This window comes from Taudactylus pleione, unplaced genomic scaffold (assembly GCF_031769625.1).
Source record: "Taudactylus pleione unplaced genomic scaffold, aTauple2 ptg000093l, whole genome shotgun sequence".
Classification (NCBI taxonomy): domain Eukaryota; kingdom Metazoa; phylum Chordata; class Amphibia; order Anura; family Myobatrachidae; genus Taudactylus; species Taudactylus pleione.
This window is the reverse complement of record NW_028284495.1, coordinates 12,956,475-12,969,299: the sequence shown is the minus strand read 5'-3', so window position 1 is coordinate 12,969,299 and position 12,825 is coordinate 12,956,475. Positions and strand designations below refer to the sequence as shown.

The 12,825-nt window shown below is 38.9% G+C and overlaps 1 protein-coding gene across 1 annotated transcript in view; it reads left to right on the top strand.

Annotated features, from left to right (window-relative positions):
• Positions 1 to 12,825, top strand: part of ASXL3 (ASXL transcriptional regulator 3) — a 98,359-nt gene that overhangs the window by 42,792 nt on the left and 42,742 nt on the right. Inside the window, exons 4-5 of the mRNA XM_088469771.1 lie at positions 2,859 to 2,976; positions 4,462 to 4,581. Coding sequence (XP_088325897.1) covers positions 2,859 to 2,976; positions 4,462 to 4,581 — 238 coding nt within the window. The remainder of the gene's footprint in view (positions 1 to 2,858; positions 2,977 to 4,461; positions 4,582 to 12,825) is intronic.

Here is a 12,825-nt window from a genome sequence, read left to right as displayed (position 1 = left end):
GTAACATCTCTCACAAATTCCTCTGACCAAATGTTCCTGCACAACCTGCAAGTGTTCATAGAGCAGTTTCCCCCACTTCAGTTCACTGAAGAGAAATGCCTTCTCTCATTAATATTTTAGCCTATGTTACTCAATACTTCAGATGGTATACAATCATAACTTCAAACTGTCCATTCAAACGAAAATGACTACCTGTGTTTAGGCTCATTATGCGCCCTGTATGGCAAAAACATATACAATATATATATGTGTGTGTGTGTGTGTGTGTGTGTGTGTGTATATATATATATATATATATATATATATATATATATATATATATATATATATATATATATATATATATATATTTTTTTTTTTTTTTTTTTTTTAAGATGTTTCATGCCACTGGTGTGACTGGTGGAAGTCTGATATTTCATGCAGAAAATGAGTAGTAGCAAGTGAGCTTGGGCACTAGATGGGCTGATCAAGATTAGCCAGGCCCAGGTTGCTTTTGGTACTCAGGATGAGTGGAGATCTTTGGAGCAGGGCAAACCGATTACTAATTCAGAAAGCATATTAGGAAGAGGCTGCTTATAGGCCCATGTCGGAAACTGTGGATATAGGAATTAAAATGGATCCCTTTGAAAGTAGTCTTTTGTCATCTTGACACACAAACCGATCCCCTAGAATGCAATGATTTAATGTGTGTTTACTTCTCCATTACAATTGTTTGGATTGCAATGATCTTCTGCCAATTGGGCTTGTAAAAAAACAAAGCATTGCCATGTGAATGGTGAATATGTAAGTGTTTATGATGGACGTCTATTATATACAAATATATGGAATAGAATGTCCACTGTGGGAACCATGACCTTAGCTGCTTTGTCAGTAAATAGATAATATAACTGATCAGGTGTAAATTGTCTTTAAGTCACTTCCTCATCTTTGTAAAGCTGTATTTCACATGGTGTTCTAAATTTGCTGTGTTCACTCTATGGGTTTTCTAGCATTTATTTGTGTCTATGACTTGAAGAAAATACCCATGTTTCAATGCTTTTATAATAATAATTTCTGTTCACACAGGTAATGTGGCCAGTATATAGAGAGTACAACTGAATGACAGAATTGTATGTCTTTTATTGCGTGTTAAATTATATTGCAACTTTATTCATTGTGGTAGTGTCATATTTGGCAGAAATGGTGCGTAGGCTAAAAACTTAGTGTATATAGGGGGGTATTTATCAAACCTGAGAGAGTGATAAAATTGTAAAAAAAATAAATGACCAAACAATCAGCTACTAACTATCCTCTTATAACACAGCCTGCAAAATGTAAATTGGAAGCTGATTGGTTAGTACTTTATCTCTCACAATTGTATCTCTCTCCCAGCTTTGATACATTGGCCCCATAGTGCTACTATCACAATAATTAAGAAAGAATAAATGAACAAATAATTCCCTCACTCCCATTATCATAGTGTATTATCAGCTCAAACGCTGCCTCTGGCTTTTACAAGCTCCGTATCATTTTCCTTTTGCTGTGAAACAAAATGGATAATCTGTTCCTAAAGATGGATGGTGCTATAAATTGATTAGGAATGTATTGTCATCACACTTACACATTATGTCCTTTTCTTTTGGATTGCTTTTCCGTAAGAAGTGTATCTTTTTGTTGTTGTTTTGGATTTGTCCCCGTTTTGAATACAGGATGGATGTAGCAATGAATGCGTATGTGACAACATTCTGCAATTGAATCATTGAAGTGCATGAATAATTTGGCTTGTAACCATCGGTTTTTATTGGTAACAGTTGGTTGATTTTGAAAAACATGAGTTACTGTGCATAACTAAGTGTAAAAGCTGCATTTACATGTTGATAGATCTATAACATTATAGACTTGAGAAGACCATTTAAATATTTCTTCAGTGTACCATTCTCGTGTCATTTTATGGGGTGATGTGTGTTTGTTGATGATGTTGTTTTATCTTTGTTGATTTACAGCAGCTTGCTGGAAAAAAAACACGAAAACAAACAAAACATTAACTCTAAAGTGGCAGGAATTGGTTACAAATGTATCCTTAGAAACACGGAAACAAAGGATGCTTGAGTGCCTGAGATCTCAGACCATCACGGTTAATGACGAGATCTATTAACTAAACATTAGCATACCCATAGCACTTTTCTGCTTCATCGTCTGTGGGCGCTATTCCTTGTTTATTTTCTGTTTTCTACATTTTCCGAATCACCTTCTGTTGGTAGCTTGAAGGTTAATCCCCAAAGTCAGGCAGGCAGGAGCCCTGCAAGTACTGCAAGTATTCCTAGGCTGGGAGCGATTCCTTCTCCTCTCAGAAATAAACGATTCTTGCCGTGTTCAGTGATTTTTGTGCAGCACTCCACACGGCTGAGCGAGTGCATCAATACTGTAGTCCTTACATGCTGTACATACTGATGACACTCTCTGTTTAACTTGATTGACTGAGCAGGATACCGAAGCAGATGCACCTGCGAGAGATGTGCAGACATACATACACACATTTCCAGCCTGATTTTAAACACTTAACGCTTTTTATTTGGCTTGAAAATCCTGGTGTGATGTGCCTGATGTGGTGACTTGGAGGTAGTACAATCGGCTACAGATGCCTTTGTTGTCATGAGCTGTGATATAAATGCAGTTAGGTGCAGTCTGTGTTTGGAACTTCCAAGTTTTAATATTGCTTTGTCTAAAGGTGAGCGGCATGATATCATTAATAGGGGTTGTTAACCTGATATTGTGTGCTGTGTATGTGTCTAATGTACTGGCGTCTCAGTGCTTGCTTTAATGTAGTGCTGGCTGATGTTCCTGTTAAACATTACACTGTATTATTTCTCTTTGTTTAGGCTTTGAGGCAGCAGCAGAAGAGAAGAAATGGGGTATCTATGATGGTAAACAAGACTGTCCCTCGTGTCGTCCTGACACCCCTAAAGGTGTCTGACGAGCAGTCGGATTCACCTTCAGGTAAAGATGATAAAGACTGCACATTATATTTCAAAATCAACTCACTTCAGCCTTTGTGAATGGAGGGCATTGTGAGAAAGGGAGAGCTGCATAAATGGAGCTATACGGCTGTCTTCTCAGTTTTATAAAATTCTCTCTGTTCAGAGATTTGTGTTTCTGCTTCTATTGTGCACACACCTTTACATGCGTAAGTATGTTTTACCATTCAAAGCGCATAACAAAACTGCTCTACTGCTGCAGGAATATACGGGAAACCAATCACTGTAGTCTGGTTGAAAAAATATATATAATCCGGGACCACATGCTGGCGCTAAATACCTGCAAATGTAGCTCAGTTACACACTATATTATTTTGTGTAATTTGCCTTTACAGCGTTAACGAAAGTATCAATGTATTTGTGTGTGTGTTTGTGTGTAAATAAGTGAGTAGGGTGGTAGTTATGTGTCATTCAGATTATTCTTCTACTATGACATTTATATTGCAATATTGATCTTGTGTTTTCACCTGAACGCTAAGCAGTTGTATGTACTTGTTTACATAATGTATAAACATATACTTTTTGTAAACTATAAGTAAGCATTTTGTGTTTATTCTCTGCCTTCCTATGTTTATATATATATATATATATTTTTTTTTGTATGCGAGAGGAGTTGTAGTCATAGCTACGTTTATTCATAGTTTTGCTGGCTATCATTTTTTCTTCAGTGTTTAATTATTTCCAGTACTTATTATTTTCTGTACTTAGAGAATCATTTCCTAACTTTCATTTTTCCCTTTTACAGTACATCTGTAATAACCATAATATGTATGTTATCGCAAGGAGATGGAAAATGTAGGAATTAAAGCTATTGTGTCAATGTTGACGTTACTGTGGTACATGGTAGAGAGCCTGGGTCACGTGTGGCGACTGTATTGTCTATTATTATTCATAATATTATTCCTATTTGTTACCATGGCTTTTCTTATTTCACACTGTTGTCTTTATCTTAAAGCTGCAGTAACCTAAAGAAAATAGCTATGAATTTGAATTAGGTTTCTCCCAAATGTAATTGGCAGAGAACGGATTTTTAAATAATATATTTAAGTTTCTGTTGTCACAACAATAATTGCTATATAATTAGATGAAAGGCCCGGATATTTGTAGAAGGAAAGATTGGGAGGGGATAACTGTTGTACTGACTTAATAATGATGGTTCCAGAAGCTAGTACAATCTCTTTGGGGTTACCCTTCAAAGCGCAGTATTAGCTGGATGGTATTTCTCTTATCTGCTTTAGCGCGCAGCAAGTTATTGATTGCATTCCTATCTGATTCAGCATCCTCTTGTTTCTATTGTCTCTGGTGTACTGAAAGAAAAAGAGCTTTCAGCGAAGGAGGATGTTCTGGACCATATAAGAAAGCATGCCAAGATGATGTGTTTGTGTAGCTAAAGGGGAAACAGAAATAAAATATGTAGTTATGTTGTGTTATGTTATGTTTTTTTAAGGGTCTGAATCAAAAAATGGTGAAGCGGACAGTTCTGATAAGGAAACCAAGCAAGGGCAAAAATCACCTCCAGGAAAACAAATAAGCCAGCACTTAAAGCGGCTAAAAAAATCAGGTTTAGGTAAGTGATGAAGTATTAGGTTAAGGTTTTTCTTGTCACACCGCCACTGGCTATGTGCAGCATTATAACATTAACTTTTGTACAGAGCAGGAAACAAAAAGAATAATTTAAGGATATTGCTGCACCTCACAATGTGGTGCGGTATTGGGATGGAAAACAGTGACACAAGAACATATTTTGGGGGAACTTAACGATTGTTAAAGATATGGAGTGATTTGCCTGGTCCTGGTTTCAGTATTTGTGAAATGTTATTTGAAAAGGTAAATGGACAGGTTAGCTCAAACTGGAGGGTCTGCTCGGTGGACCTCTGTTTTGTGTTGTTTCTCAAGACAATTCAGTTTGCCATGTAGCATGTTAGGCCTAATTCCATGAGACAATGTCACTCTCATGAAAAGCAACACTGAATTTCTGGTAATGCAACCTTCCTTCCTATTTCTCTAGTGTACTACGGCTGGTGGTGGACTTCAGTCTGCTAATTCGCTGCATGATACAGGGATAGGTATATATAAATACACACACACACACACACACACACACACATGGCTACCGTGCTACACGCCAAACTGAATTGCTCAAGTTTTAGTCAAAGAATCAAGTTATTTGTAATATCTGTAAAAAATTATATATATATATATATATATATACATACATATATATATATATATATATATATATAAAAATAAGGTGAAGTTGGCACTATTCACCTAAGAATACTGTATTTGTTTCCATTTATCAGTATGCCCATAATTCCACAATGTTACTAGCTGTATTGAGCATCACTGAGAAGAGGAATTTCTACATCATTGATCCTTGCATTTTATTTAGTCAGACTTCTCTCCACTACTTTTCTCTGATTGTACAGGCAGGGCCATGTAATAGCAGCATGCAAAGTATTGAAAACTGCTTTTGGGTACACCTTACAATGCTATTATGTGATGCAGTAGTACCTTCATTAAATGTCTAGTACAGTATTTGGCAGGTAAGGGATAGGCCACAGTCTCGCAGCTTGAAACCTTTTCAGATTCTACTACACTGCAGCACCTTATCAACCATATATTTTGTGTGAAGGCTTGTCGAGGTTCTGTGCTATGAAATATTGGGGGTCAGTTATACAGCACTTGCAAATCCTGTTTGGGCTTTGCTTGAGTGATCATTGTGAAGACAAAACTCAATGATCTGGTGCACTGTGTTCATGTTTTGATTTTTTAGCTCTGATATTAGCTATGGAGTGGTTTTGGGACAAATAAATGGAAAGGTTAATACATTTCTTCAGGTGCTAATTGCAAAATTAAGAATGAGCTGGGAGTACATTTTAATTTTGGGACACTGATCTGTCCAGGCTGATTTTAAGTTATTTATACAGATGTGTGCAGACCCCCATGTTTTGGTTCTAAATCATCTTCGTGTTTTGATTTTGGAAAATTACCCTTAAATGTTTTGGTTTTGGATTTCTTTAAAAATTGATAAAATCAGCTAAATAATGTGATTTTGACCTGTTTTTGCTCTTACAGTATTATTACCATCAATAACATTAATTTCCAGTAAGTTTTGACCACCTCACAGCCACAATATTGTTTTCACCAATATTGGCCAAAGGCTGCAGCGAGCTGGCTGACTAAACTAAGCTACAGAGCAGCGACACAAACACATGGCAGTTTAAGAGAATATAGCACATCAATGAAACATAGTGGCACTGCAGTGGCAGACCGGATGGCAGTTTAATAAACTATATGACCCTATACATTGTTTTCATTAATCAAGAACGAATATATTACCGACACACTTCTCCAAGCAGTAAATCCCAGTCCTTAGGCCTAATATAGGCGATTGCTTCTGGAGTAATGTCTAGTAAAATGGTTAAGAAAACTATAGATCACCATCAAACTTACTCCAAACTACAAAACACTGGCCAGAGGCAGTATAGATGATTGGAGGTGGCATCTTTAGTGGACGGTAAAGCATTTATTACAATAAGGAAAGATAAATCAGAAACATGGAACAAACTATTAAAAACTAAGCTTCTAAATGTGAGTTTTCAAATGAAGAGCCAAAGTAACAGCCTAGTAGAAAGGATAAATAATAAGTTAATAACAAACCTCTCCAACCAGCAAATCACAGACCCAAGGCCAGTACAGGTGTTTGAAGGTGGAGTACTATTTAGTGGAAGGTAAATTATTACTACTAAAAGGAAAAGTAAATCTGTAACAGTAAATTGGAAACATGGGAAAAAAAGTTAAACCAAACTTCCAAATGCAAACTGAGCAATAGTCTCCAGAAACTCAACAAACATTACGTGCTATATTAGTGTTGGCTGATGGATCTATCACAGCTCAGGCTGTAATCGATGCTACATACTCTGTATCTGTGGCGAAGCTGGAGGAAACGGGGCTTATAAGCCTCGAAGAGAAGCGGTTGATGGATGCTCTTGCAAGACACAGAACATCAACTCCTGTGACAAGTGACTGTCCAAAACGAGATGTATGCTGCTGCTATGACCTCCAGAAGAGATTTGAGAAGCTGGAGCTGATACTGCAACATCTACTGATGTCAATTAGGGGAAATATAAAAGTCATTTCCAGAGGGCACCTATTTGTATTTCCATAAATTTTGTTTGGCTGAGATAACCCACTGACTCTTTCATTTTCCATAATAGTTTATGCTTATTCATACTATCGCCTTCACTATTCAAATTCATTGTATTGTAGCATAGTGGTGATAATCACGTGGAAACTTGTAACTTTGTCTTCATGCGGTCAGAATTTTGCTTTGTATGATATCATTTTGATTCAGAGCCAAAACACCCAGTAAGTACAGTAATATATGCTCCCTCTCAAACACACACAATATGCCCTTGAAATGGGTAAATTGAATTAAAAGACTTGAGAATTTTTATTTTTTTAATCACAAGAAAAATATTTTTTCAACTTTTATTTTTTGTTTGCAACTGATGGGGCCACAACACCTAGCAAGTACAGCTGCCTCTCAAAAATACACAATCTTCCCTTGAAATATCTAAATTGAATAAAAAGATTAGATGATTTTTTTGTTTTGTTTGTTTTTTAAAAAAAGCATACATTTTCTTTCTTAAAATTTTGATGTTCATATGGCAGGGCCAAAACACCCAGTAAGTACAGTAATGGGTCTCAAAAACACACAATCTTCCCTAGGAATATCTAAATAGAATTATAAAAGACTTGAGATTTTTTTTAAACCAGAAAAGATGTCCTCTTTGGGGGTGCAGCTCACTCAGGCACAGCACATTATTTTTTGCTCATCTGTGCTTAAAATCATACTGTCTTTGTCCTCATACACAATATATATACTGCAGTGTAGACCTATACCCATGTGAAAAACAATTTAAATAACAAGGCATCTGGGCATACAACTTGCTTATGCACAGTGTGTAACAGTATGTACGAACAAAATTTAAACTACCAGTGCAATTATTGCCACACACTAGTCCCTTGTTCATGTTATGACACACAATAGTGCCCCTTTTACACAATGCCCACAGTAGTAGTGGCCCCAGTAGTAATGCCCCATATAGTAGTGCTCCCAGTGGTAATGCCCCCGATAGTAGTGCCCCCAGTAATACTTACCTTAAGCTCCGCTCCTGCGTCCACTGCCGCCCGGTCCGACCACTCCTCAGATCTATGGGAGAGAGGTCATGATGTCTCTCCCATAGTGCTCACTGCGGGAGCCGGAAGCCGGAGCTCAGGAGTGAGCTCCAGCCTCCGGCTGTCGCTGCAGGGAAGGAGCCGGGTCCCCCCTGGTAACAAAATCTCAGCGGGCTCCCGGCAAATGAAGCCTCCCTGAGGCGACTGGAGGGGTAGTGCGGGTAGATGGAGCAACGGGCAGGGGGGTTTCTAGGTGCTCTGAAACACCCCCTCCTCCCCCCGCGTGTGAGTATGAGTGTAGCTCACTTCAAGTTCAAACAAATATATACAAGAGGAGCCTGTATTGCAGATTGCTTGCTAGTGTCTGGCCCTCACAGAGTAGGACATACAGATTAAGTTGCCTGCTTTTCCACCCTACCTACCCACTTCAACCATCTACAACTCTCACTAATGGCGACTATTGCAGCACAACTACAGCCCAGAACACTCTACATGCACTCTCCTGTGTAAAATGGTGCCTGAAATGATGAGATAGAAACTTATATGCATTCCAAAACACACGAGATTCAAGATTATCAGGAAAATGTTGGCTTGCTTTAGGAACCAAATTTGGTGGGAGGACCGAGTTGGGACATATTATTTGCAAACCCCAAATTCTCCCTACACTAGATTTCTCGGGCAGTCCAGTCGGCAAAATTTCCCTGCCACTCGGCACTGTGACGCGTTAGAAAGTCGCATTGTACTGACATTTTATATAGAAACATCAGCACAGCGCAAGGAATTGGCCACTTTTCAGTGTAGCTCACTGCTCTGAGCCGTCCGGAATGAGGATGCCGGCCACTCTCAACCCCGGACCACCCTGCACTGGAGGCAAGCATAGCTGCCTCACAACCTCCCCCTCTCCTTCTCGGTGCCACCAAACAGTAAGTGAGATGTCAAATGGGAGGCAGGGTAGGGTGCACAATGTGATAGGATTGGCTCGCCGCTGGTCTGCGCATTCTGCTCCCCCTTTGGCTGCCTCATAATGCAAAAAAATAACTAACTTTCTGGGTAGAACACTGCTCCGAATCCAAACCTCTTATCATACTTGTTTCTCCTATATATATTGTTAAAGAAAACAAAGGGACCTGTAGCACATTTCAAAAATTCTAAATTCTTTTTCACACAATGCTGCAGGAGCCTACATTCTGCAATAACCAAGAAGTTGGGTATATTTTGTTGACAATCTTTATGTCAACATAAGAAAGTTGACATGAAGACATACTTGCCATGTCGTCATTCATCATATATACAGTGATGACATTTTGACACAATTAGAATGTCAACCAAACGACATGATGGTCAAGTGGTGACTTAGGCCCTCATTCAGAGCCGCTCACTATTTGCGGTCGTTCGTTCTAAAACAAGGGGTGGCTATTCAAATGAACCGTTCGCTAATTGCGGTCTGTTCACGCCTCTAAGTCTGAACGAGCGAGCAAAACTTGCGGTTGTAATTTTGAAAAATATGCCCCTTTGCCGCTCGCACCATACGTCATGTCCGCTATTTATTAGATTAATCGAGTACATCGAACAGCGTATGAACTGCTCGCTATTCTTGTGGCTGTTTTTTTCAACCGCTATTTTGCGAGCAGTTCTGAGTAAAAAAAAAAACAAGTGACGTGGTCAATGACGCTGCTGTATTAATTATGCACACCATTAAAACGCCCGTTTTGACCTTTAAGCACGCCTGCGTTCGAATTCCACACCCCCGTTTTCAAGCACCTTCCCCTGTTACCACCCACATACGCCTCCTTCTGTCACTCAAAATAGCAGGCATTCGCTATATAGCGAACAAACGATTTTCGGCCGCACTGACTGGTTCGCGCATGCGTATTAAAATCCATACGCATGCGCAGATGTGCGAACATCGGTCAGAACGAACGAGTGGCCGCTTACGAGCGGCTCTGAATCAGGGCCTTAGTTCAGTGGGTCCAGGGTGACTTGATGATGACTGGCTGTGATGGAGTGGTTCCAGCGGTGTGTAACCCCCTAATCCCAACCCTCCCCCTAGTGCCTAAGCCTAACTCTTCGGTCACTGAAGAATGTTGACATTCACATTTTAAAATTCTGCAGATGTTGACATGTTCTGTGTTGACATTTCAACAATGATTACTTCATAACTGTCAACATTTTGAATGGTGACTGCATCCCAAAGAAAGTGGTCAGTAACAACAAGCCTATAACTTAAAACAGTGTAACCCAAATTTTCTACGCACAGCACCCTTAAAGTCCATGTTTTAAGAAATCCATACTTGAGCAGATGGATAAACCAAAATGATTGAGGTACTAATTATGTAGCCTGTGCTCATGCATGGATATCCTTAAAGTCAGGACTTTGACAACAGAGTTTGTGAAACTCTGCCTTAAAGTAATCCTACAAAGCTAGTTTAAATTTGCTGTCTGCAGAGAAATCTTAATATATGGCTTTTAGCGCTCATTTGGCGCATTAGTGCAGATATTTTTATGGAAAAACAATCTATCAGGCAACTTAAATCTGTATACGGGATGTAGTTACATCCGGATGTCGGCTGACGAAATCCCAGCGCCGGAATCCCGACATGATGGGAGATGCTGATGCCAAGATCACAACAGCTTACTTACGATCGGGGTGCGCGGGGTAGGGAAGGTTAGGGTGCAGAAAAGTAGGGTTAGATGGTGTTGGGGGGAGGGTTAGCATACTTGCATATCCCTTGTCGGGAATCTCAGCATCGGAATGCAGCCGATAGTCTTTTGACAGTTGGCATCCCGAGTACCGGGCTCCCATGACCAATTTCTGTATACACCACAAAAAGAAAGAAATAAAACACTGTACAAATTGCGATACGCAGCTTCACAGGCTTTTGGAAGACTTGTACTAATGTGTCATGGAAATAACTAGCACTTTTTTTTAGAAGTAATCTTTTTAATTATATATTGATTTAATAATGTACATTGTTTGTTAGTTTTCAAGACTCAGGATGTAGATAATACAAATGTGTCCTCACTTGTCTTTGCAGTCTGGTTCCGTGAGCCTCTGCTAGTGTCTGGCCTCTATTTTGCGAATTTTTTTTTTTAGGACACACCAGGAGACGCTGCTCATTATTTTGATATGTAACACTTGTATATATGCATGCGGCTAAGTCTCTCAATCAGCATACGAAGTGCCTTGATGTAACAGATGCAGTTTTTTTTCACACCGAGCTTCCTTTTCAGTCTCAGTTGCACACAGATATAAAAGTGTCGCATATCAAATTAATCAGTACAGTCTCCTGGTATGTGCTAGTCACATCGCATTGTGACTTAGATACATTTTCGACGCTAGCAGATTTGTACTGGTTCTGGCGGCTCACTTATGCCAGTCATATCGCGCTGCATAGCGCATAGAGGCTAGATGAGAAAGGACACATCTGTATCCTGGCAAAATCCTGCTTCTATGTTACTCATTTTATCATTAGGTTTTTAATTTCTAATTTCCTCTTTTTATTTATTAAGTGTAGAGCAGTGGTTCCCACACTGGGTGCCGTGTCACCCTGGGGTGCCTCAGGGCACTTGCAGGGGTGCCTCAGGTTGGTGGTCCAGTACCAAATAAAATGATTTTTAGTCAGTGTGATGGGCAAAACTAGTGCTAATGTCTGCCAATCAAAAAATATATGGACAAAAATAAGCACAGCCCTGTCACCCACCGCATAACTGAACCTAAGGGTGACATATAAGCACAATTTTCTTCATTTAATTTTCGCTGAATTTCTCATTAAGAAACTTGTGCTGTGCTTTGCTGTGCTTTGCTGTGCTTTGCTGTGCTGTGCTGTGCTGTGCTGTGGAAAAAATGCTGATACTCTGAGGAGCTGTGATTTAAAAAAGTTTGGGAGCCACTGGTGTAGATACTTAATTGTTGCTTTTGTTACGAGTGTTTTTTTCCCGTTTCTAAACTTCTAGGTGTTTTGATGAACCCCACGCATTAATATACCTACAATTCCCAATGAAATCCAATCTGTATGGATCATATTTTAATAGTTTATAACAATGATGTTTCATGGTACAATGGTTTGTGATTGATTCAATTGACAAATCCAAAATTTATTGCTGCTTCCAGATCAAAATGTGGCCTAATGTAATTGTATGCGGCAATGATACCAACTGACCCAGTTATAATTGATCCAAATACAATCCAAGTAGATTCGGTTTTAGGTATAAGCAGCGCACATTGTGCTCAGCTTTGTCACTTTACCCAAATCGAGCACTTGTATCCACACTGTGTGATCAGTTTATTATCCAGAACATCAATCCTGAGTAAATATTTGTTTGGTTGAGAATCAAAAACGATTATAACTTAGCTGTTTCATTGACAATTGAAATACACAGAAGTTCATATAATCTCCATTGCATATATTATAGTTTCTTTTAAGAGGTACTTCTCTTGAATTCATGCATTATCATGACACATGTCGCTTTACATTGTGACATACAGTATGTTTGGAAATCACTGCTTTAAGTGGCTTTCCTAAATATTTACCCATGTTATAAATGACCAATAATTTAAAGTAATAAACAGAAAACATTGAATTAAACTAGCAGGAACAGAGAATGTTGGTAATCTTTTTTTTCTTTT